This window comes from Stylophora pistillata, chromosome 14 (genome assembly GCF_964205215.1).
Source record: "Stylophora pistillata chromosome 14, jaStyPist1.2, whole genome shotgun sequence".
Classification (NCBI taxonomy): Eukaryota; Metazoa; Cnidaria; class Anthozoa; order Scleractinia; family Pocilloporidae; genus Stylophora; species Stylophora pistillata.
Window position 1 is genome coordinate 21,939,542 of NC_142532.1, and position 27,093 is coordinate 21,966,634.

At 39.0% G+C, this 27,093-nt stretch overlaps 1 protein-coding gene across 1 annotated transcript in view; it reads right to left on the reverse strand.

Moving 5' to 3' along the window:
* Nucleotides 1–12,357, reverse strand: part of LOC111336904 (nucleoside diphosphate phosphatase ENTPD5) — a 14,511-nt gene extending 2,154 nt beyond the window's left edge. Inside the window, exons 1-13 of the mRNA XM_088744891.1 lie at nt 11,438–12,357; nt 9,820–9,899; nt 8,949–9,092; nt 7,110–7,224; nt 6,224–6,312; nt 5,744–5,823; nt 4,694–4,755; nt 4,222–4,309; nt 3,701–3,780; nt 2,739–2,810; nt 2,225–2,281; nt 1,902–2,008; nt 1–1,329 (exon numbers count right to left, since the gene is read on the reverse strand). The exon at nt 1–1,329 is cut by the window's left edge and continues 2,154 nt beyond it. Of these exons, the coding sequence (XP_088601017.1) occupies nt 1,252–1,329; nt 1,902–2,008; nt 2,225–2,281; nt 2,739–2,810; nt 3,701–3,780; nt 4,222–4,309; nt 4,694–4,755; nt 5,744–5,823; nt 6,224–6,312; nt 7,110–7,224; nt 8,949–9,092; nt 9,820–9,899; nt 11,438–11,840 (1,455 nt within the window). The 5' untranslated portion in view covers nt 11,841–12,357 and the 3' untranslated portion in view covers nt 1–1,251. The remainder of the gene's footprint in view (nt 1,330–1,901; nt 2,009–2,224; nt 2,282–2,738; nt 2,811–3,700; nt 3,781–4,221; nt 4,310–4,693; nt 4,756–5,743; nt 5,824–6,223; nt 6,313–7,109; nt 7,225–8,948; nt 9,093–9,819; nt 9,900–11,437) is intronic.
* Nucleotides 12,358–27,093: the final 14,736 nt, after the last annotated feature.

Sequence of the window (27,093 nt, forward strand, 5' to 3'; positions counted from 1 at the left end):
AGGTTTTGAGCAACCGACTACAAACATATGAATAACAAATCTCGCTGTGGTTAACGAATTTAGAAAAAGAGAAATGGTCCTCTAGGTATCCAGATCATGCACTGAAAACTTCATGCTCGCCCGTTTGTTCGCATTGTTTACACAACTATGAAGTGGTAAATTTCAAGTCGCCTAATAAATTGACGAATTATTCATTCTGTCAAGAGAGTGGGGTAAAGAAACTTGCTCATTAAGGTCATATCTCAAGCATCTTTTTGCAAAGACATGTTAATACGGGTAGAAGTCCGTGTCTGAAAAACGTCGAGTGCTTAACCTTCTATTTCGCGCCAAGAACGAAGGCCTCGATCCAGTCTTACGCGGATTCTCTGCCGTTCGTGTTGTCAAGAACGTCTGGTGCTTAAGCTCTCTAATTTGGATATATCAACAAAGTTAAAATGGTAAATTTGCCACCGTAACGATTACAAAAGCTGACGTTTCGAGCGTTAGCCCTTCATCGGAGCGAATAGAGGAATTGTGGGTTGAGTGTGCTTTCAAAGGCAGAAAATGGAGCTACGTTATTGGTGGGAACATGGCAACGAGAAAAACACGAATAAATTAGTGGAATGAAAAGCGTTCGTTGATCCCTGTGGGATTTAGACTGCCGGTTTGAAAGATGAGCTTTTGTTCAAGAGTTTTACGGCTTTCCGTGCTACCTAAGTGTAAGGAAAGACCGCAGATTGCCATATGTTGCTAAGAATGATTAGGTAAATTAAAATGTCTAGCGACTGGTTTCGATGTGTCCTTGTCATTCCTTTCCACGTCTCGAAGGTGTTCTCGGAATCGGTCACCTAGTCTTCTGCCTGTTTCGCCGATGTATATCTTTTTGCAATAAGTGCAAGTTATGCAATAGATTACATTGGCGGAGGTGCACGTGAAGTGATGGGTGATCTTAATGGATCGTTTAGGTCCCGATATTTTATCAGTGTTGTGAATGAATGAATGAATGAATGTTACTTGTCGCACACAGTATCCCAGTTAATTTGTAAAAAGTTGTTGAAACGATGATGAAATTGCGCCAGTGGATTTGAAAAGTATCCCTAATTCCTATTCCTATTGTACAAACCGAATAATTGCCGATCAAGACCCTACTAGTAGAAAAAAGATGCTATCATTAAATATCTTTCAATTCACAACTTGAAAGCAGTCACTATCTGTGGAACAGCAGGAAAAACTCGGCTCAACCACTCGATGCAGATAACTCTTCTCCTGAAGTTATGTCATTTTCTCGAACAGATTAAGAGTCGCTCCTAACGCCCAACTAACTTCAACGCCATCGATTTTCTTTTGAAGCTGCCAAAAGACGAGAAATGCGCGCATCAGAAATAATCACGTACACAAATGGCTACAGAAAGCAACGGTTGAAGAAATTGATTTCATTGAATACTCTGTGAAGTTGTTACTACCCTTTTTTGAGCGAGTTTTTCTACGATCAGAAATTCGAAAACAAACAAGTAATTGCACGATGTATACTTTAATCGTGGTTAAATCTTTCACCAGGGAGCAAAGAACCAGTTAAAATTTTCCTGGCCATCGTCATGTGGCTTCGTGTGTAAGGTCTACACTCCAGGCTTTGGAGTTCCATTAGTTACACGCTTAACGTTCTGCAGTTTGACTGAAAGGACTCAATTGTCGCCTACCACCCCAAGTGAAACAAAATTTATTCTGAAAGCTGTTTGAAACACATTTTAAATTTGATCACCATGCCCTCTAAACATAAAGGGACAACAGTAAAACCAATGACAACAATAAAAACAACAACAAAGAAAACGAAAAAAAACAAACAAACAAACAACGAAGAAAACAGCAACGAAAACAACAAGAGAAAAAACAACAAAGAAACAACAACAAAAATTTGAACTTACAGTCAATTTTCTATCTTCTGTGAAACCAAATCCCTCCATTAAAAGGGCTACTATGTAAGTGGAATCCAAACAAAGGTAGGGTGACATCTTTAATTCCTGCAAACAAGCTGCCAAAAACAAAAACAGAAAAAAAACAAAAACAAAAAAAACATAGACACTAACCATCATTTACCTGGAAAACCAATCGGAGAAAATATTTGAATGTCGTCAAACATGCGAGCACAGTGCAAGTGAAAAATCTGACATATAAAAGGAACAACAATCTGTTCTATAACGAACTATTTACATTACACCATGTAACTGAAATATTCAGAGAGAAGTACCTTGTTTAGCACCCTCTTGAAATTGACCAACAGTGATTATTCCACCTTTCTCCGAATCTATAATAAATGTGACACATATATTGATCTTAGAAAAAAATGGAAGCTTAGAATGAGCTTGTAAGCCAATTAAGTAGTCCATCTTTGATGACATCTGAAACTGTTCCCATCGCATGCCACTTTCCCTGGGTGGGGAAAGGTCTTACTTATTTTATTCCCCCCCTACCCTTCGGCCAGGCTTTCTTGTGACCATTTCTAACCCTAGGTAGTCAGAGGTTCAAAGAGAATGAAGAGTCTAGCTCAAGGACACGGTTATTCAAGCTTTCCTGGGTTGTTATAGAACAGTACCAGTATAAAAAAAATTCAGTTCATAATTGAAAATGATGCAAGACACACAGAAACATGTTTTGCAAATTAAAAAATTAATTGTGATCTAGTTTTAGAACCAAAACCAACAAATTATATCTACAAAACGTACATTAATTGAGAAGGAACCGTTGTTGTTAATTACACTTACGGATTAGCCCCAAGTCCACTGCTCTCTCATAGTAGTATGAAAAGGCGTACATTGGTATTGGGTCAATGCCAACTGATAAGAAACAGACAAAAGAGAAAAAAATCTGCAGATCAGAAAAACACAAATACATAGACATGCAACTTAGAATGCACATGCCTCTTATAGGGTTGGGACAGGACATCATTGGACCTTATTCATAACAAATTCCTCCTATTAATGTCACCCTTTAAATACTAAAATCTGCTGAGATAATCTAATTTAATTCAATTTGGTTAATTTAGTCCATTTTCACTGCATTAAGTTTTGCAGTGGAGAAGGACTAAAAAGGAACATAGAAACCATTCCCGCTAGTCCACCCTCCCACCCATCCCACCCCAGGGGAGGACATCCATCACACAGTAATCTCGTGTGTGGGAAATTAACGTCTCCTACCCCAACCCTGCAGGAGACGGGACCTCCATTTATTCGTCCCTATTTCCTGATGTTATAGAAAGGTAGCAAATTCTTCTCAATTATTTTAAGACCCTGAGTGTTGGTCCGGCCGGGGCTAGAACCCTCGACATCCCCGCACAACAGTCCAGCACTCTATCCATCGAGCTAATCTGGTGCTTTGTGCATACTGAGTATGAAACATAACTTTAAAATTATGGTTTGTTCATCACCAGCCACAAATTGCCATCGAGGCACTTTAGCCTATGCATGAGAGCAAGTTTTTCACAAGTGAACTTGAGAAGAACTAATTGAAAGACAAATGAAACCACTGTGTTAAAGGGAAACATTTTGTTTATGCTTTTCCACTTGCCTTTAACAACCAGAACTAAAGACAAAAACCATATCACTTCTTTTATCACTTCTTTGGTTGTGATAAGGTTAGAAGCTAGTTAAACTTGTTTAAATGTTAATCAAAGGTGTTGTCAGAAATTTTTCTTCTTAGAAACCAGTTTCTGTTGAAAATGCCATACCTGGTTTATGAACTTTGAATTTAGCAACAGCTTTCTTGACATCCTCCAAACATCCAAAGTATCCATATCTATTGTCACCACTGGAACACAAGGATACATCCAAACAATTCGTAAGTTTAACTCTTTGACCCCTACGAATGTCTTACTGGCATCTAAATTCTCCTTAATTAAAATATCTGACCTCTGAGTTCCTCATTAAAGCCATGAGAATAAGGGAAATGATCACAGTCTAAAGATGCTCTTGATTGTTAAACAAATTCTCCTTGTCAGTGCCTTAGGAAATGTATAGAGAACAGTATGGAGAATGTGCATACTGATGTTAGCATGTAAAAGATGCGAGCAGTTTGTCACTAGCAAGGAACAAGGAAAAACATAAATCCCTGAAAGAATTCAAGACCAGCAAAATTTTCCGATTAATATGCAGTCTAGTGCTTTGAAAAACAGTGTGTTAAAAAAATACATTGTAAGTTCATATACAATGAAGACATCTGAAATTGTGATCAAGAAGTTTAATTACTGACCTAAAATTAATACTTTGATGAATGCCAAATTTCCAGCTTCCTCTGTAGTTGTAATGAATACATGGACTGAGTCTGACATTGGCACCAACTAATTCATGTAAAAGAGAAAAAGACTAAGGAAAGTCCATTCAGATATGATGAATATATGAAGTTCATATAATTATTCATATATAAAAGTTCAAAATATATGAACTTCATATATTCATCATATCTGATTTATCATCACGGGTTTATTACGAATCAACTTAACGGCCTGCTCCCAGTTGGCTTGTTAGCTCAATTGGTAGAGCGCTGCACTAGTATCGCAGAGGTCAGTGGTTTGAATCCCATACAGGCCTGATATTTTTTAGGTCTGATTTTTGCTATTGCATAAATAACGTTCTCTACTGCGAGGATCGTGCATCATACGAAAGTCCATTCCTACAGAAAAAAAATCACTGGAGTAACATGTGAAGCACAGCGCCATCCTTACCTGCAGCTTGTCCTAATTCTAATATGGCTGTTCTTGCTGCCATGAGCCCAAGACCTAGATAACTAAAAGTTCAACCAAAAAAGAAAATAAAATTAAAAAAACATAAAAAAAAGCAACAACGAAAAAGACTTTATTTAATGAGGGTGACACACGACAATACTAATTTATTAACTGATGACCCAGTGGCTCTCAATTAAATCAAACAAAGATTTTAAATAAACATAAAGTGCATGAAAATCCCTACTGGCAGGTGGCAGTCACCAGTCGGCGATTTACTGCCAGGTGGCAGTCACCAGTAGGCCATTTACAGAGAACAGCTTAGGAGTTGAACTCTGGGCAACTGAGAACAAATCCAGTGAACAGAGAATGGAAGATTATAAGTCCAGCACCCCAACCACTCACCCATGCCACCACCATGGATTTACTTTATTTCTCATGCAAAGATACTTGATAAATACAATAACTCAATCCTTTCCCTCCTACAGTGACCAACAAGTTCTGCTTACATTATGAAAACATTTTCAAGCAGGAACTTGTGATGTGGGAGGAATAGAAAATGGTAACAAAGGGATATTATTAAATTTCACACCTTGTACTCTGAGTTAATATCAGAAGAAATATATGGTAAACAGTGTAGAGAATTAATAGTTTTATTCTTTATTTGTTTTCCCTTTTCATTGCCCTTTTCCCTAATATATTAACAATTTATCTATAGCTCAATAATGTATGGCGAGCTGACCTCTATAAATTACCACCAGGGTTATAGCTGAAGCCACCTTGTACATAACAATTATAATGCTTACAAAGATATAGTGCTACGAGTGTGCCACTATGCCAATTCAGTAAGTCAGATTTTAGGCGTGAAGAAGTTGTAAGGAATTGACACATCACAAGGCCTGAACCAGAAGCTTCCCTTTCCCTCCCCTCCCTCCCTTTCCCTCCCCTCCCTCCCTTTCCCTCCCCTCCCTCCCTTTCCCTCCCCTCCCTCCCTTTCCCTCCCCTCCCTCCCTCCCTCCATCTCATTTTCTCCAGCCTTACAGTTGCATGTACCTGTGAGAATACAGAGAAATTCGCCTCTTGGCAATTCTGAGAAATCTTCGGAATCCTGCAGGAGCCTCTGGAAGAGTTTTCTTTAAGAAGAACAGGCATGTTATGAAGAAATCAAAAGTGATCACAACCTTTTTGTTATTTGCTTTTTGACACAAAAATACAATCTTTACGTTAATTACAATGCAAAGAAGCACTGTGGCTGATTCTAAATTTCAAAAGTGATCAATTTAATAATTCTAACAATATCTGACACTATCCAATAAACAAGTAGCAAGAAAAAAAAATTTAAGCTTATAACACTTGACCAAATGTATGGTGTTACCTAATGATATAATTCATATCAATTTCTCAAGACTTAATCACAAAAAAATGTACGGCTGCCATAAATTTTTTTTTGCCGCAGCTGGAAGGGAGAATTACTAAATAAATGGGATCTTTGGAGTAGGACAATTGAAATAAATGTCAAAAAGCTGTTCAAACCTGATCAACAGGACACAGTGTGATTTGCGTTGATCCACCTCCAAGATCCAGGGTTCCAAATAATTTTGAACTGTCTCTTTTAAGGCCACCTGATGACACACAATAACCAAAACATTTTATAAACAAGCTTCATGAATTCACATTTTTAAAGCACAATTTTTGGATAAATTTCATATCTGAGCAACTGCACATCCACCCCTCCCTAACCCAACAATAACCCCAACCTGTTATCAGTTGACTGCTGTCCCATTAGGGGAGGGGTAGTGCACTGTTGCTCAGATGCGGACATTAATCCCAATTTCTGGACACTTAAATGCACTTAAAGGAAGCCCTTGGAACAAATACGCAGTTAACTCAGGGCAAAAATAGCTGTTTTAGTTTGAAATGATTTGAAATTAGTGTGATTTGTATTTCCTTTGTTTAAGGGACATGGCAGAGTACTGTACCTTAGGAACAAAGGAGATGGCAAATAAAACTAGTTTGAAATTGTCTTGACCTAAATTTCATTTTAAATTTATGCAGCTGTGCAAACTACCCACATGCAGCAGTTCTACAGCTTTGGGTGAGAAAATTTCTCAAAATCCTTGCTATATACACTTTGAGAAAATGTGAAATAATTTTCAACTTTGAACATGTTGTTGAGAATATTATAATAATTAATTCACTTTTCAAAATCACTAATAGCACCTGTTACACTTTGCTATAAAATCATTCTGTAGAATGACAAATAACACTCTATCATCAAAGTTTTTTTCACTTTTTCCCTGGTCTGGAAAACTTTAAGTTTGCAAATGTCACATATTTCTTTTTTCAATAATTCCAGAATCTGCTGGAATCTTGCATTAATTTAGGGCACAAAAATATAGAGATATTTTGAGTTCATTACCTAACAAAAAATTCACTGTAATCCAAGCAAACAGCCCTTCATCAGTTCCATCCATAATGTCAACATTACTCTCTTGAGAAAAATGATACGGTGATTTTTGAAACAACCTTCGCACCTAGGTGACAAAAAATCAATAGAAGGACATAATAATGGTTGAATGATTTCTCGGTAAAATCCCCTGGTACTGTTAACTAAAGTTTTGTAATCCACTATAGTTATTTTTTACCACAAAATGGAGAAAAGAAGTTTATTTGTTTACAGACAAGGATATAAGAAATAGGCATTAAATTTACGACTAAATTTTGGTACATACAGTTGAAAGATGGGTTAAACTAGCTCATTTTACCGTTCAAACAGAATCATGTAGACAGGTATGAACGGTTCAATCAACACATATCTACGTACTGTTTTCAACTGAAAAGGTTTTCACTCTTGTTTCCAGTCGATTCTAGGTCTATTTAACTCTATCGGCCAGCCGTTGGTAATGTTTCAGTAGTGTGTCAGTAATGTGTCGGTAATGTGTCGGCCGACAGGTTACCGACAGCCGAAAATGGGAATCATTGTTCACTATTACCCATTTCTCAGTGCAAATATGGCTGTCAGTGACTGTGATGAGTTTTATCCCTACAACTGCTAAGGAGTGTCCAGCTTCTAATTTCACCTAACTGTACCAACCATGAATCAAACGTAAAGGTCATGAGAATAAAGAAAATGATCACCATTTGACAAAAGCTGTTGATTGTCAACACAATTCTCTTTGTCAGCACTACAGGAAATGTAAAGAGAACAGTATGGAGAAAATGAAGATCAATGTTAAACGTTTCACTTCCAAGATCTCATTTTGAATTCTCCTTACTGTCTGCTATACAATTCTTATAATCAGATACGATGAATATATGAAGTTCATATATTTTGAACTGCGGTTATAGATACATATGATGCACGATCCTCGCAGTTTAGAGCGCTATTTATGCAATAGCGAAAATCAGACCTGAAAAAAATCAGGCCTGTATGGGATTGGAACCACTGACCTCTGCAATACTAGTGCAGCGCTCTACCAATTGAACTAACAAGCCAACTGGGAGCAGGCCGTTAAGTTGATTCATAATAAACCCATGATGATAAATCAGATATGATGAATATATGAAGTTCATATATTTTGAACTACGGTTATAGATACGTATGATGCACGATCCTGTTCTGGATTATCATCCGTACAGGCCTCATTTTTCTCAGGTCTGATTTTCGCTAATGCATAAATAGCGCTCTCTACTGCGAGGATCGTGTATCATATGTAATTCTTATAATGTTAGTCTGGAGAATTTGAAATTAGATCAACTAATAATCCCCTCATTAATATTTCTTTTTATTCTCTGCTTGATATTGTATTGATATGGTAAAGAGAAATTCTGTCTTGGTCACTCATGGTAGCTTATGGGTTAACCATCCTTCATATCCAGGGTCCAGTTGTTCAAAGGCCGATTAGCACTTACCCAGGTTTAAATTTTAATCAACGTTTCCTTATTTCTCTATTCAAGAACCTTTTGGGGAAATTTTTCCTTATTCTTTTCAGAGCATCCAACCTCAAGATTGTAGACAAAAATAATTAAACTGAATTTTCTTTTGAAGCTTTCAGATTTGAAATCAAACTTCACCCTAACCCTCGGTTATCTCAGCCCACCTTTGAACAACCCAACCCTGTATTTTAATTTGTGGGCCATTGTATTCTTGCTCTGGAACAATGCTGACATTTCATTTTTTTAAATTTGAGTCATTTGCCTACTGCTACTTGAACAGGGCAATGGTGATATGTGTTTTATTTCATAAACAGTCATGTACCTCCTCTAGTAATTGATTAGAAGAGTTTGATGGAAGCAGTCTTAAGCCAGCTGTTGCTTTAAGTGCCACAGGGGTATGTTTCCTCCTATTTTCTGGTATAACATCTTCTGACTTTTGAAGAAGTCCCTTTATTGACTGGGAGCCCTGTGTTAAAATAGATATTAAATAAATCATAGACCACTTTCATAAATGGCTGCCAGATTAATATTCTTTTGTTTAAATTTAAATTAGCCCTTCTGGCCTCGTTCTTCAGTACAAAATTCAAAAGAATATATTACCTCAAGCGAGGCCAGAAGGGCTAATTTAAATTTGAACAAAAGAATATCAATCCGGCAGCCATTTATGAAAGTGGTCTATACAAGTTACATTTCTTTTGTAAACCACAGCTGTTATTTGGAGTGTCATACAAAACTCCTAAGGGATAACCGAGGTGGAGACAAAGAGACAAGAAACTTTAACCTTTTCAAAGTTCTGATCCAAAATCAAAGTTAGGTTTCCCCTCGGATATGTAATAAGACATCATGTACTGTAGGAGAAGGGCCCAACAACAGCAAACAAAATTCTTTTCTCATAAAGGATCACTGATATTTCCAAAAGTGCCAGAGTGAAAGAGGTAATTAACAGTTTTCCCCTGGGAGTGACCAGCATCTGATTTCTCCCAACAGTAAAGAGAACTTGCATACTGATGTCAGGGTATAAAGGGTTCAAAGAAGGTTTTGATCTTAACTTGAATTTCAGTAAGGGAGAGAGGGGTGGTAATAGGGACCAATACAAAATCCTCTACATTGCTGGGGGGGGGGGGGGAGGAAGGAGGAGTGATTCTCTTTCCACTTTAGAGCAAACTAACTCTCACCAATTATCTTTTACTAACCTGTTCCGGATTATCAGCATAAGCAGAGAGACCAGGTTTTACTTCATGGAAAAATTCATTAGACAACTCTAAATGTCCTCCTTGTTAAAGACAGAAAAAAAAAAGATAAAAAAAAAAGATAAAAAAAAAATGCGCATCACTGCACTTGACAATGGTCAACAGTTGTCAATGTGTTTCCTGTCGTGTACCAGAGGCGACAGATTTTATTATGGTACTTGGGGTATAATGGTTAAGGAAATCATACTTATTTCACTTAGTCAACAGATGTGTTACACAACCAGGATCTCATAAAGCTAGAATGGAAAATGGCACTCTGAAATATTCATTGAATTCCCACAGAAAACCTTTCGCAAACCTACTGAAAGAGTTAGATGTAAGTTTAGTGAAGCCAAAAGTTATAATGCTTTTTTAATGGATGAATTTTCCGAGATTGTGCATATCATAACTTGCAAAGTCAGTAATATTTTCAAAGTGTCAAAAATCTGGTAAAAGTGAAGAACAGTTCCTAAAAGGTATCGTTGGCGGATTGTCAGCTGACTGTCAGCCGACTGTCGGCCAACAGTCAACTGTCTGTCAGCTGTATGTTGAAAACCTGTCAACCAACAGTTAACCAACAGCCAAAAATGGGAACCATTGTTCACTGTTACTAAATTTTGGTATGTACGGTCAGAAGAAGGGTTAAACAAGCTTATTTTACTGTTCAGAACAGAATCAAGTAGATAGGTATGAATGCTGCGATCGACAGATTTCTACCTATTTACCATTTTCAACTGGAAAAGTTTTAATTCTGTTTTGAGTCCATTTTTGGTCTACTTAACACTGTCAGCCGACAGTTAACCGACAGCCGAAAATGGGAGCCATTGTTCACTATTTCTGTTTTAAGGTTACCGTGCACCTTAAGGGGTGTCTTGCATGCAAGCGATGTAGTGCATCCGGTTTAAACTGTAGATGTCTAAACCGCTATATCAAATTAAAGCCTATAGGACTGGCTATCAGACTATACCAAAAATTTTGAAAAAATATGAATTGTCGAACTTTTCACAACTTCTAAATGCAAGTACCTGAATCACCTTTTAAGAGCTACAAGTCAAAGGGAATTTGTTCAATTGCTCTCAAACTTTGACAGTAACTAGTTTTACATACAAACAACAAAAAGGTGTCTCCGAATTTTTTATTTCTAGATACTTTTTTTTCAAGAGCGATTTTTGTACGATCACTCCACATTTTTTTAATCCTATTTCAAAATGTTCTGTAACTTTTCACAGAAATTGAATATGGCAAATCGCAGACACGCTTTATAGCGCTTTGGCCCCGGAAACGGAGGAACACATTAAATAAGCGAAAAACAAAATTCGCTTTGACATGTAACGTTCAAAAGGTGATTCGGGCGCTCGCATTTAGAAGTGGTGAAAAATTCGACAATTAATTTTTTTTCAAAATTTTTGGCATAGTCTGATAGCAAGTCCTATAAGCTTTAATTTGATATGGGGGTTTAGATATCTACGGTTTAAACCGGACGCGCTACATCGCTTGCACGCGAGACACCCCTGAAGGTGCACGGTAACCTTAAACGACCTGTCCGATTTCCAGACAAATACAACACTCAAAATTTCCTTACCTTTCACTCTCACGAAGGTAAACACATGAATTCGACTCCCCGTACTTCCTGCATCAAACATAATTCCATGGATCTCGGCCAAAGAGCTTTGTTCAGGTGTTAAATAAAAGAGTTTTGAAACAGGAGCGTCCGCAAAACTGACGTAAAATAACAATGCGGTGAACAAGATAGAGAAGACCAGCGTGCAAATACGACAACATCGTATATTATATATTCTATGTGGTGGGGCAAACATTTCCGCTGCTTCTCGGGGAATTTTAGCGGCTGAAGTGGTTGAAGAGTACATATAATTGGTAAGAAAAAAATTATCTAACAAATTCCATCCATGTTCAATATGTTGAAACGTGTAATAGCCCTTTTTACAGTTACCGGCGCCATATTGGATGTGTAACCGCGCAAACATGATAGCGAGGTTAGTGTTGAGTCGCGTTGCGAGTTCTAGTGAGAGTTTAGTGAAATGAGGTGGTGCTCTGTCCTTTTCATCGAGATATTTCGACAATGAACGATACTTTCCCTACGCAGGATATTCCTCCTTCTTCTTCGAAAAGAAGAGGAAGACACTGTGCCGCTTTTTGGTTGTGCTAATAGCTATTATGACACAACAGGCAATCCAACAGGTCTGCATTTCTTCTCGTTTCCGAATGACTTCCAGCAGCGAATCAGATGGTGCAATCTCCTGAATCGCCAGCATGCAAAGAACGGATTCTTCATCACAAAATCAACTTCTTTGTGCTCAGAACATTTCAAAAGAGAAGACATGCGGAAAAACGTGGGCAGGTCGCTGGAAATTGGTGAAAGGTTTATAATGTTTGTACGGTTGTTTTGTTGCTTGGATACCAAAAGAAAATGGAGCTTTGATTTTCGGTATTGTAGTGTTTATGCTGGGATTTTTTTCTCCTTAGTAAAAAGGTGACATTTATATTTCTTTGTGCACTGTGGTCTTATACGATATCTGTGAACTGAATGTAAAAATTATAAAATTATAATGTAAAATTAAAACGTAAAATTAAAAATTTAATAAAATCATGAGTTTATTATTATATTTATGGGCAGAACCATCTCGATTAAACTAGTCAGTACCGAAAAAAACACGGAAAATGCCTGCTTAAAGGGTCCCAGTAGCAACTGTGACAACTCAAGAAGAGTCATTTGAAGTTGAACAGGAATTATTTCCCCAAGAAGTTGAAGCAGCTGTGTCAACTCTCAATGCTGCTTCATCTTCACCAGCCCTGCAACAATCAGATGTTCTTAAGCTGCAATGGGAAATAGAGCCACTGCAAGTACAATTAGCTGACTTGAAAGAAAAACTAAGTGAAGTTGAAAATGAGGGGGATATTTATTGGCATGCCAATTTTCAATTGACAAAATTAAAGATGAGTCTGCGGTTCTATTTTATACTGGATTCCCAAACTATGGAGCACTCATAAGCTTCTATAATTTTATTGACCCAGTGCTGGCAAAGATGCAGTACTGGAAAGGAGAGAAATTGTCGAAAGAGAGTCAGCCATACCAAACAGATGATAACAGAAGTAAGCCGGGGCCTTCAAGAAATTGTCATTCTTGGATGAATTTTTGCTCATACTTATGAGACTAAAGGCTGGGTTATTTGTACAAGATCTTGCTGATAGATTTGAGATCAGCAAGAGCCTGGTGTCCAGAATCTACATTACATGGATTAATCTTAACTATGTGGAACTGAAAGAACCTTTCCCATTTCCAGCACAAGAACTTGTTCACAAAAATATGCTGCAAGAGTTTGCTCAATATGCAACAACTAGGATTATTTTAGACTGTACAGAACTGTTTATTTTTTCTCCTGTGAATAATAATGTTAATTATTGTCAATAGGCTCTTCGAAATGTTATGTTTGAAGAATAGAATTTTGAAGCTCCTTCCCATAAAGACATAGTTTAACTCGCGTTTTATTGTCATGCCAATCACTTCCCTTATTTACACAATGTACAATGGTACCTTATCTTGATTTTACAAGCCCAACATCATCTTTTTTTCCCTGAGTACTAACAACATTAATATTAATATTTCTTAATGTAAGGAAAGATTACACCTAAATCAATTTGAGCATTAAATTTGAGCTGGTGAAGGTGAAGCAGCATTGACAGTTGACACAGGTGCTTTAACTTCTTGGTGAAATAATTCCTGTTCAACTTCAAATGACTCTCCTTTAGTTGTCACAGTTCCTACCGGGACCCTTTTAGCAGGCATTTTCCATAGTTTTTTCGGTACTGACCAGTTAAATCGAGATGGTTCTGCCCATATATATAATAATTAAACTCATCATTTTATAAATTTATAATTTTACATTTTAATTGTACATTACAATTTTATAATTTTACATTCAGTTCACAGATATCGTATAAGACCACAGTACACAAAGAAATATAAATATCACCATTTTAATAAGGAGAAAAAAATCCCCCCCCCCCCCCAAAACAAAAATCCCAACATAAACACTTCAATACCGAAAATCAAATCAGGCATTTTCTTTCGGTATCCAAGCAACAAAACAACCGTACAAACATTATAAACCTTTCACCAATTTCCAGCGACCTGCCCACGTTTTTTCGCATGTCTTCTTTTTTGAAATGTTCTGAGCACAAAAAAATTGATTTTGTGATGAAGAATCCGTCCTTTCCATGCTGGCGATTCAGGAGATTGCACCATCTGATTCACTGCTGGAAGTCATTCGGAAACTAGAAGAAATGCAGACCTGTTGGATTGCCTGCTGTGTCATAATAGCTATTAGCACAACCAAAAAGCGGCACAGTGTCTTCCTCTTCTTTTCGAAGAAGAAGGAGGAATATCCTGCGTAGGGAAAGTATCGTTCATTGTCGAAAGATCTGGATGAAAAGGACAGAGCACCACCACATTTCACTAAACTCTCACTAGAGCTCGCAACGCGACTCAACACTAACCTCGCTATCATGTTTGCGCGGTTACACATCCAATATGGCGCCGGTAACTGTAAAAAGGACTAATAGTCCTTTTTACAGTCGGAGTAGTTTGTAACCAAGCCTGTGGAAGGAAAAGCAACAAGATACCCTCCCCTATCGGCATCGCCCAGGTTTAAAATTTATAAGAAAATTTTGCGAGATATTTATCAAGATTTTTATTGTCTGAAGCTTTAAGTTTCCCCCTCCATTTTCCTGAAACATTACACATGTAGAAGAATAATTGCTGTGTTTTATCACAGGCTTACCATCTTAAATATCTGTGGTTTCGGGTTTCTATGGTAATAGGTTCTGTGGCATTTACATAGTCGTTACGAATGCAGTTCAAATATCTTGCCTCTAGAATCTGTCCCTAGTAATCAGTCTTCAAAAAATATCAGCTCCGAATAAAGATTAATAGTTCATTACTTGTTTGGAAGTGTCTTTTTCTGCCAGGAATCCTAAAGCCTCGGTTATCGTATCTAACACTCAATAGAGCGTTTTCACTCACGTGACCAAATTTCTTTATCGTCATGGTAACCAACTTCATCCGCCATGTTGGTGTTCCATGATAATCAGCTCTGAGTATTGTGACAGGAAACATTTGGAGCACATTTTACGGTTTTGAGAAGACAATCGTGTAATATTTATATTTTCGTTATCACAGTCCTTTGCCTTGTCATTAGCTGTGGGAACAAAACAGGGAAGAAGTGGTCTAACGTCGAAAAAGTAATGTTTTTTCGTGTCCCACGTGTTCAGTAAAGTCAAGGAGAGTACACCGAAGGACTTACTTCTGAGCGAAGAAGAATGTGGATCTGTGCGATGAGTAGAGATGACTTAACTGATGATATTTAAGAAAGCGATAGGGTCTGCAGCCGGCATTTCGTTTCAGAAGAAGCTGCGAAAGATTGGGATCGATTCAACGTAGACTGGGTCCCTACCCTCCATCTTGAGCATTCAAGTATGCAGGTCCATTGCATCGGGCAGCTCTTTTATTTTCACTATAATAAAGTGGGTATTCTTTCTCTCCAAAAATTTTTTAACTGTAGATGTACCTTAAGCAGTCTCAAATCTAGGAAACATTTTCAATACACCAGATTTTAAAGACTGATATAAATGGTTTTTCAATTTAGGGACATCAAATTGCATTGTTTCAGGGTGTATACCATAAGCAAGGCATGTAGTAAAGGTGGCAGCAAATACTCCACAGTCACTGCTATTTGTCTGTTGTTGCACAGGGACAACTTCAATGCTAGTAAAATTTGAACGTCCAACAAAATTGAGTACCTGCTCTTGTACTTCATTTAGAATAATGTTATGATACAAACTGTCATACAGGTTGACAGTACCATCTTCACACCCAACTGAGCTTACACATACCCAGTGGGCATTGCCAGTATGCAGAATCTGAATAAATTCCCCAATAACTTGATTGAAGTTTCTAACAGGGCCTAAAGTTGGTATCTGAAAGCCCTCCACATCTGGATTAATGTTCCTTAGACGAACATGTACTTCATGGATAATATCACAGTCAAGCCAACCATTGGGTGATGAAATCAATTGGTAATGCCCATCATTCAGCTTTGCAAGTGATGCTGACTTTTCTGAAGAGTATTTTGAAACACCAGTTATCACATCAGATGCATTAGTGTCACTAACAACCTTTGTTCAGTTTTTCCTCCTGATTTACACACCATACATTCCCAAGTTGTCATTGCATTGTTCAGCACCTGCTTGAAGTATAAGCAGGGCAAATGAAAAAACTTTCTACCTTGACAAAATGGGTTGTGGCATTTCTGCAGTTTATCGGAACAGTGGCTTCTGTTTGCATATGCAGATAAAATCTAATTTGAGAGCTTCATAAAAATATCTCTCGTCTGTTTGCATTTTGATTTTTCATTTTTGGCTGCTGGTGTTTTTAGACACAGGGGACAAAACCACTTGTTAGGTAGTTTTGTAATTTTCAAACAAGATAAATGAAAAGTAGAGAGGCAACATGCTTGGTTTGTGCATGTTACCACAGGCCCTCTAGCTGCCAGTCTGCAAAAACAAGCAAAAACAATTGGGATAAGGGGATGAATGAGACAAACTTCACCCAAAATTTCTGGTAGCACACAGTATCTCCAGAAGTGATTAAGTTTGGAAACAACAGAGTGCCAGTGTTTGACATCAGGCAAAATCCTTTCACAGAAGAGATCAATTTGCTCACGAAAACCACAAACAACAAAGTCACAATAAAGCTTTTCAGCAGTGAATATTTACTGTTGGATTTGGTAAAAGGCATGAGTTGTATTTGCTAATATACAGCTCTAAGTCTATATCCTTTAAACAATAGGGGCTTTTGACCTCCCCACATCCATTCCCACAGCAATCACACATCCACAAAATGTCAAGTGTGGCATGTAACCATGGATATTGTTTATTGATAAACGTGCCACATTTCGTTACCTGAAAGTTGATGTGCTTTTCCTTCATGATCTTTACATAAGTTTCAATAGCAACACTTTCATGTTTACAACCATATTGTGTAGACTTCTATACGCCTTAAAATAGTCTTTACTGTAATAACTCGTGTCAAGCATCAAAAACAATAAATCCATCGATTCGACCAGAGGCAGGCACTCTGGATCGTATTTTTTGTCTGATAACAAGAGAGGATCGATTCCAACACAAGAAATCTTCTCTAAATAATGTTTTTTCACGTGGGGATCGAGCGTGTTTGCTTAATCTGAGAGAGGATATCCCGCCATGTTGAAACATAGGCATGCTACGCATGCAGGAGTTATTTTTTTGGATACGTAGGTTGAAATGGGACACTATATAACTGATGCTGGTGTCTGAATAATTGTTGGCAAAAATAAACTGCATTGGTACAACGCTTCCTGCAGTCCCCTCCACAGCCCTAATTTGAACTTGTCACGCGACGCTATCTCTCATGACGAGACTAAACAACAACCTGCTAGTAGGTTAAAATTGTGCTTATTGCCTTTCCTTCGTCAGAGACAAAGTCCTAGTTATTATTCTGACCATTAAGGGCCAGAATCAGAATTTCTGTTTGGTTTTTCCTGTGCAAGAAAATGCACAATAGCGTGCAGTTTTTAATTGGCGTAAAGTAATGTGGTGGCATATCCAGGGAACGAGGTTGAGTTTTGGCATGGAGTGTCAGTCAGATTTGAGGTACTGGCCGCCCATCAACGATAAGCTTGTTACAGTTTATACTCATCTTTCGAGTGAACTTAAATATATTTATTGAAAGTACAAGCCTACTACTGTGAATCACTACTATTGTTAACGTACTGATGAAAACAACAGCCCTTGGGAACAGTAATACAACCATCTCATGTAAACGTTGGCGATTGAAACCATCCGTAAATAAATATTGCGAACAAAAAAATTGTACTTTACTCACCGAAAAAAAAAGAAAACTTGTGGAAGTCACTGCTGTGATATTCGGATATACAGCAATAAAAACCCTCGATGTCCTTTGATTTGAATATTTTAATCAACACACTACTCACATGGCAGCCAACGAGTATCACAACAACAACTTTCCCTAGGCATCACGGGATGCGTACAAACACAACCTTTTCGCACTTCCGGTACAATACACTACATCCCTCCCTGTTTTTCCTTAATTTAGAGCGAAAACCCAAACATAAATAACACAACTCTTACAATGTCTTGCATATAAATGCAGGCCCGGGCCTACTGTTCATAAACAAAGTCCAGTCGGATTCCTAACATAATATCAATGAGCCTACAACAAATAACATTCAATTATCCCTTAGAAAGTTCGTAGTCGTCAAATCGTTTAGGCGGTCTGACATTCCGAGCTGGCCTAGGACAAACTATCTGGTTAAGTGGACTTCGGATAGTGGCAGTGGCCTGCTGAACAGACATCGATGATCCAGTTGGCCCTGGCCTTGGGAGTTCATCCTCCCCTTTTGCTACCTCTGTTTGGTTTGTTCCTTCTTGCTCTCGATGGACGGGAGTAATATCGACTTTCGCCTCCAAGGGTTTCTCTTGATACTTTTTCACAAATGAGACATTTCTTTTAAATTCGGCACCGGCTGTACTTCTAATTGTTACCTCTCCTCCTTTCCTGTCTATTACTTCGCAAGGATTTGGGTCATAGTTTGGAGACAATTTGTTAGTCTTCGAGTTCTTCAGGAGTACTTTATCTCCAACCTCCACTTCACTTGCAACAGCAATTCTCTTTGCATCAACATACTCTTTCTGTGATAACTTCCTTGACCAGTCTCGATCGCGGACTTCCTCATTAGTGATAGGTGCCTCCCTTCGCAAGTCTGGCAACTTTGACCGCATTTCCCTTCCAAACATCAGGTAGAAGGGTGTTGCCCCAGTTGTCATCTGAGGAGTTGACCTATATGCGGTTAGGAACGTCTGTAACTCTTGACGCCAATCTTTCCCCTCAATGTGAGCTATCTGCACTGACTTCATCAATGTGCGATTCTGACGCTCTACTTCCCCATTGGCCTGCGGCCACAGGGGAGTTGTTGTGCGGTGTTCTATCCCATTTTCTGCAAGGAAGGCTTCGAATTCTTCAGATACCAGTTGAGGCCCATTGTCAGTCTTGAGTGTATGCGGCACTCCAAACCGGGCAAATATTGGTTTTAGAGCTTCAATGAGTCTTGTGCTAGAAGTTGACCTCAAAATAACCACTTCAAAATATCTACTAAAATAGTCTACCACCACCAGTAAACTTTCCCCTGAAGGTAAGGGACCAAGAATGTCAGCTGCACAATCTTCCCAAGGGCCACTGGGAGGAAGAGCTCGTGCCATAGGTTCTGGGGGAGCATATTCACTGACCACTTGACAACCATGGCAACTCCTGCACAGCTTCTCTGCATCAGCATCCATCTTGGGCCACCATACTTTACTGCGCAGTCTACATTTTGTTTTAACAATACCCTGATGTCCCTCGTGGGCCAACTCCAAAACACGCGGTCGCAATTCTCGGGGAATCACTAGCCTGGAACCCCGTAAAAGCAGCCCACCATATGTACACAATTCATTCTTCACATGCAGGTATGCAGGTACATTGCACTGACTCCAATCTCCTGTTTGGACACATTCTTTGATGAGGTTCAGCTCCATATCCTCAGCTGAGGCTTTTTCTAGTTCAGCAGGTGTCAAAGCACAAGGAACACTATTCTCAACCACAGCATGCACAAAGTCATAATCTTCTCCGTCGTTACCTTGGAACCCACAATTTAGCCTAGACAAGGCATCTGCGATATTGGTCTTGCCTGGTCTGTAAACAACCTTAAAGTGATAGGCCTGTAGGCGAAGGACCCACCTTTCCACACGGGCAGAAGTCTTCGATTTCTGAGAATAGATGTACTCCAGCGGCTTATGATCCGTCTCAAGCTCAAACTCCCTGCCGAAAACATACATGTTAAAGCGTTCGCAAGCCCATACCAGGGCTAAGGCCTCTTTCTCTGTTTGGCTGTATCGACGCTCCACATCAGACAGGCGTCGCGAAGCATACCCAATCACACGCCACTCCCTTCCATGTAGCTGGGTTAAAACCGCTCCAAGCCCCACCGGTGACGCATCTGCCACAATTCTTGTTCTGCTGTTTACATCGAAGTAAGCTAGGACATCCGCGTGCGTGATCAGCTCTTTTAACTTCTCGAATGCCAACTGTTGTTCTTTGCCCCATTTGAACTCAGTATTCTTGTGGGTTAACCTCTGAATGGGTTCTGCAATGGATGACAGATCTGGGACAAACTTAGACACAAACTGGGCAAGACCGAGGAAAGATCTGGCTTCACTAACATTCTGTGGAGGACCTGCCTGTCTGATTGCTGCGACTTTCTCTTCACTGGGTTCTATACCGGTCTGTGTTACTTCGTGACCAAAAAATGTCAATCTGGGTAATCTGAATTCACATTTGTCTTTGTTCAGTGTCAGACCTGCTTCCCTCAATCGATCGAGCACAGCCAAGAGCCTCCTATCATGCTGCTCCTCCCCTTGTCCGTGAATTATTAGGTCATCTGCTATATTAGCCACGCCCTCACAGCCTCGCAATACGTCCCGGATGATTTGTTGGTACTTTTCAGGTGCTGAGGTGACACCAAACATGAGTCGGGTATATCTATAGAGACCACGGTGAGTCACGAACGTTGTCACATGTCTACTCTCCTCAGCAAGAAGTATCTGATGAAATCCCCACTTCAGATCTACACGACTGAATACTGTGCTACCATTAAGATCTAGAAGCACCTCCTCTATTTTAGGGATAGGCTGACGTTCCCTCACTATTGCCTGATTGGCACACCTCATGTCTACACAAATCCTGATATCTCCATCTGCCTTGGGTATAACCACAAGTGGTGAGACCCACCCTGTTGGTCCATCAGGAACCTCCTCTATAATTCCACTCTCCAACAATTCATCTAGCTTTCTCTCGACTTTCTCTCGTACACCGAATGGAATCCTGCGGACTGGCTGCGCCACCGGCTTCACCGAATCATCGATATTTAACTTCAACTCGTAATCTCTAAGAAGCCCAACACCGCTGAAAAGTTCTTTGTACTTTTCTTTGATATCAGCTTCTGTATTGACGGCATTAACGGCATGGCTAGGCCCAAGTCGTAGCAAACCAAGTTTCACTGCTGTTTCTCTGCAGAGGAGACTTCTGCCATCTCCATTTATAACTACAAAATCAGCTTTGCAGGTCACACCAGTGTCAATGGACATTATATCTGCTGTAAGTGTTCCAAGTGTTGGCAATGGCTTTGTACTTCCATAAGGAAATAAGGCTTTGGCCTCCTTTCGGGTCTGACACTGGATTTTCTGTGACTTAAGCCACTCCCAAGTTCCTTGGCCTAAAAGGTTGCATGTTGCTCCTGAGTCAACAAGGACATTTGGCAAATGAGTACCTCCAACTACAACAGTTACTATTCCTCTCTTTTGGTCAGGCTTATCCTCCACTGAAAACACATAGTTAGGTGTTGAGTCTTGTCCTGATTTAGTGCTACTATCAACATAATTTGTGTTTGTCTTTCTGCCTCTTTCATTCATACTAGATGTATTTCTCCAATCACGCCGACCGTCACCTTGTCTTTGCCCCATATGGGAATCCTTAGCGAGCTTCTTACAACACTTGACCTTGAAATGTCCAATTTCTCCACACTGAAGACACTTTCTACCTAGAGCAGGACATCTCCAATCTCTGGCTAAGTGATCCTCTCGACCACAATTGAAACAGCCCCTCTTCTCGCTACTAGTGCTCCCTTTAAAATTTACCACACTGTTAACCTGCTCTGAACTTATGTCGCCTCCCCTTGCCCCATCGTCAACAACAGTGTTCACTTGTCCTGAACCACTGTTAGCCCCCATTGCTTCCATCTGCAAATTAACTGCTTCCTGTGCCCGAGCTGTAACTAGTAGATCATTCAAAGTAACACTGCCTTCCTTTTCTAAAAATTTCCGACGCAATTTTGCCGAGTAACATTTGTCAATCAATTGATCCCTGATGTACTCATCTTCCCGCTCTCCAAACTCACACGAAGCGGCTCGTAGTCTGAGCCGACAAACAAATTGATCGACGGTTTCTTCATTACTCTGACTAATTTGCCGAAACAAATGTCTCTCAAACGGTACGTTAGCTTTAGGAATAAAATAGTCATCCAGTACCTTGAAAGTTTCGGCGTAGTTCTTCTCTGCACCATCAGGCACCAGTGTGAAATAAACTTCCTGTACATCGAGTCCAGCTGTGTGAAGTAACAGGCCACATTTCTGCGAGTCATTCGTGATCCCTTTACCAAGCGCGTATAACTGAAACGCTCTTTTCCATTTTCTCCATCGCTGCGAAACCGAATGCGGATCTCCTTTAACTTGAAAAGGCTGCAAACTGCCTACTTCCACAGCCACTGGGGTCGACACCCCACTACTTGTGCTCGCCGAACCGCCATCTCCCTCACTCGATTCTCCGCCAGGCATTGCAAAGAAGTATGTCCCCTCCAAACACAAAATGGTAAAAAGAAACTAGCACAAGGACATTCCTCTCCATCCCATCCTCATCGCCAGATGTGATATTCGGATATACAGCAATAAAAACCCTCGATGTCCTTTGATTTGAATATTTTAATCAACACACTACTCACATGGCAGCCAACGAGTATCACAACAACAACTTTCCCTAGGCATCACGGGATGCCTACAAACACAACCTTTTCGCACTTCCGGTACAATACACTACAACTGCCACATACCTTTAATTTCAATCAGTCAAAAAACTTGAGGTCTATAAAGTGCCTTCTGTGATATATCGTTCCGAGGCAAAAAAAACTTCAAAGGTTTGTTATTAGATGTAAGCAAGAGAAATCCTTGTAAATAAAGTCATCGCGTTCAAATACAACTTTTTATTGAGTGATCCCACCTTTCCTCCGGCGATTTCAGTAATTCCAAATTTTCATGGATGGCATCAACTTGTTCCGAAGTCTTAGCCTCCATAACTCTCCATGTTAACAAACCATGAAAAGCACTCGACAGCGATTTTGCTAAAACAGTTAAGCCTTCAATTCTAACCAATTCAATTCAATCCGCTGATCCACAAATCCGGCCCAAATATAGGCTCCGTGTAGCTTCCTGTTCAGTAACAGATGGTGGCCTCAAAATACTCTTCCATATAATTTTGCAGTGGAAAGTTCTATCTTATCTCTTACAGCCTCAGGACAAAGATATTTTCCGGTCTCCCTTCTTCGAACAAGTGAAAGTCGATTGAACCAAGACAAAGTATCATTCTTCAAAGGATAATAAGGTGGGCTACTTGATTGGTTGTTGCCTATCTGGACTTTGCCCTTTGCGTGCGAAATACGTGATAAAATGCAGGTTGTTTACAGGAAATTGACACGCAATGGGGTAAAGTCCAGGTTAGCTATAAGCAAATTTTATTGGTAGAAAACGTCTAAGCACGTGAGAGTTGCGTGGAAAATTAATCGACCGTATCATTCTGTCCCTTGTGAAATATTTTTCATTGAGGTAGATTTATGTCATAAAATTTGTGTTGTTTGCTGGAAAATGGCATTTCATCTAAAAAAATCTAATCCATACTGGCGAGTAAAAAGTAACACGCAATTGTAACGGGAAAGTATCGTTTAAACACTATTTAATTCATGGAGGACTTTTAGAAGCAAAGAAACGGATATGTAACATGGCAGTCGACGCAGAAAGTAAATGTAACCTGGTGGTCGTTTCAACCGCTGCTAAAAGAACAACCATATGGCAAAAAAAAAGATTATCAATCAAATATGATTTACGCAAATTTCTTGCGCAAGATTTACCAGAGTCCGTAAAACTAGCCTTTCCGAAACAACACGCTTTAGCGCTAAATTCGTGTTAGGCCTCCAGCTGACGGTGTATGCGTCGTAAGTGAAGGAGCGGTACACAAAACATGCATGTTTTAACTCGCTAATCAGTAGAAAAAGTTCCCTGACGACCTTTCAAATCCAGACAGATCATAGCGATAAAATCCTCACGAAGGACATGAGCCATTACACTGAATAGATGATCTTACAACTCTTGCAGATGTCATCTTACCTCGTTCCTTGAGCGAAATTCAAAACTGGAATCGCTGATTAACTCATATATAGCAATGAAATATCCTGAAGTTGTTCCTATCGACATCTGAAGTAATATTTGATTCAAAATTTTTCTCATGTTCCACTCAGTCTCCTTCAGAAGGAAGAATAAGCATAGTCGTACAACGATCACAACTCCACCACTTTCCCAACACGACTGATACATTTCCTTAATTCGCGAACCGCTCTCTCCGACTCAAGCGTTGATTCGCTGAAATTTGAAGACCCGTCAAACCACAAATTAGCAAGAACGCTCTGATTGGTGCAACATCGAAAAATAATACAATCTGATTGGTTTGTGATACACCAAAAAATTGGGCCAATCACATTGCGTTGAGATACACCAAAAAAAAGATGCGCCAATCAGATTGCTTAGAGATACACCAAATTGCGCTGATCAGATTACACTACACTACAATACACCAATTTATTCGCTGACATATAGTTATTTTTTTTAAAAAAATAACTCAAAAATGTGAAACACCAACATGGCGACTCAACTTTCCCGCGAAATTTGTGACGTCATGTGCAAACGCTCTATGGGTTTTCCTCAGAATGTTGACAAAAACTTTCTCGATTCTTATTGGTCGATCTTGGCTTACGACATCCACCGGAGGTACAAAGTAGCGCCTTTGGGGCCCCGACAGGCCATAAAATTTTTCAGATTTTTCAGATTTTTGTACCTCGGGTAGGGTGGCTGGGTCCGAAATTCAATACTTAATCAGCTGTTAAAAAGTTCAAATGAATAAAGGGTGAAAGTTTGTAGAGAAACTGTGGTGTTGCGTCGGTGTGGGTAACAAGGTAATTTGGTTATATCAACTAAGTTGAAATTGTAAATTGGCCACCGTAACAAGTTAAATAGCTGACGTTTCAAGCATTAGCCCTTCGTCAGAGTGAATGTTGAAGGGCTAATGCTCGAAACGTCAGCTTTTTAACTCGTTACGGTGGCCAATTTACAATTTCAACTTAGTTGTTAAAAAAGTGCAGTAGAGCTTGCTGAATCTCCTGCCTTAACTAAAATGCCAAATTTAGTGAAGTACTGAAAGATCATTAAGGCAAGCTAATAATGTTACGCAGACTCGATGGGAAAAAAAAATAGAAAATTTCTTGTATACTTCTTTGGCTTCCATGGTTGAAACTTTGCTTTAAGTGATTAAAAATCCAAATCATTGTGGTAAATGCAGACAGAAGAGAGTTACAGTGTAAATTTCATGAATAAATTCGAAACAGTTCATTTTGTTGCAAATTAAAGAAAGGGTGTTTGCACTATGGTGACATTTCGGGCAAGGTTCTACCAAGTAATAACAAATTTTTCTTTTGCATGGTAACGGTAACCAGGAGAAAAATTTACTTTTAGTGCAGGGTGTCAAGTTCCTATTTTTTCCTATTTTTTGGCCTGCCTCCTATTTTCTCCTATTTTTTCATGAAATTCCTAGTTTTTCCTATTTTTTTAGGGTTTTACTAGGTACACAGAAACATTTTGAAATATTTGAAATGAAATTGCAAATAAAATTGATAAATTCTACAAAAAACTGAAACTTCATGTCAAAAAAGACCAGTTTGAAGCCTTTATGAGTAAATTTCTTCTGAAACTAGTGCCCAGACTTTCTCAGTGCTTTTGATAACATGCAAGGGATTCTGGGAGGTTCATTTGCATGTATGTGCATTTGCCATGTTGAAGTGGGGCTACAATGCATTATGGATGTATTTCATGGTGCCTGTTAAATATTAAAGCATTGGGTTGTGGAACAGAGTTTCTGTTGGGAGTGTTAAGAGGATAGAACTCAAAGAAATCCTATTTTTTTCCTATTTTGGGGTGAGAATTCCTATTTATTTCCTATTTTTTGGCCACTGTCATTTCTATTTTCCTATTTTCTAAGTGTCATTTGTCACTTGACACCCTGTTAGGGTGAAATGGAGAAAGGAAGTTGTGTGGGTAGTTCCTGCTGCAAAATGGTTTATTCCTTACAGCTTTAACACTATATAAGAGTGACCAGCATCTAATTTCTTGCTACAACATCACCCCTAAATTAAAAATTAGCTGCAAGAAAAATGGAGATGATCACCAACCCCAGTACCATAGGAAATTTATAGCCTAGTACAGAGAATATGCATACTGGTGTTAGGGTGCATAGGGTTAGGAAATAATTGAAGAAACTGAGAATCCTTCTTCATTTTAATGTACCATTAATCCTCTAATAAGCCTCCCAAGGGGCCTTATTCATTTCTGGTACTTTGTGGGAGGGGGGGGGGGCATGGCTCATTAGAGGGGGAGCTTAATAGATGGGGGATTATTAATTTAGAATTCAATTAAGAACTCAATTTTTGTTATCTAATTTCTCAATGGACCTTGTTTAGCCATGTTATATTTTTAGCATCACTCTGTAATTTCCATATATTGATGCCAACATTATAACATCACTCAGTCAATCACCATAATCAATTTTAAATGACAAACTAAAATTACAGTATAATTCGGATATATCAACAAAGTTGAAATGGTAAATTGGCCACCGTAATGATTAAAAAAGCTGACGTTTCGAGCGTTAGCCCTTCGTCGGAGCGAAAATTACAGTACTCAAATAAATCTGTCATACGTATTGACATGGAGTATTAATTTGAATTTTTGTTTTTTGAGAGGGAGGGCTGGAGGGGCTTCATAAATTTCAACCAGTTTATTAGAGGGGGGCTTGTTAGAGGATTTACAGCAGGTTAGTTTATTTGAAAATGGTTCAATGATTAACCCTTTCACCTATAATAGTAACACCTAATTTCTTGACACAACAACCCTGAATCACATATTTAGGTCACAAGAATATTTATTTATTTATAGATTTGTACATTGTACAGGCAAGAGAACAACAGGTCATGTAGTCCCCCCCCCCCCCCCCCCACTGGGTTCACCCACCTAAGCCAACCCCATAAAATGTAGAAAACCAACCCTGTACCCAAAAACTACAATTAAATATTAATAATGTACTATAAACATCATTCTAATAAGTAGAAAGAAAGAAGAGAAAAAGGTAACAAATAGCACACTACATTAATACTAACAAAAGCAAGCTTTTAGAACATTTACACAGCGACACTTGGAACA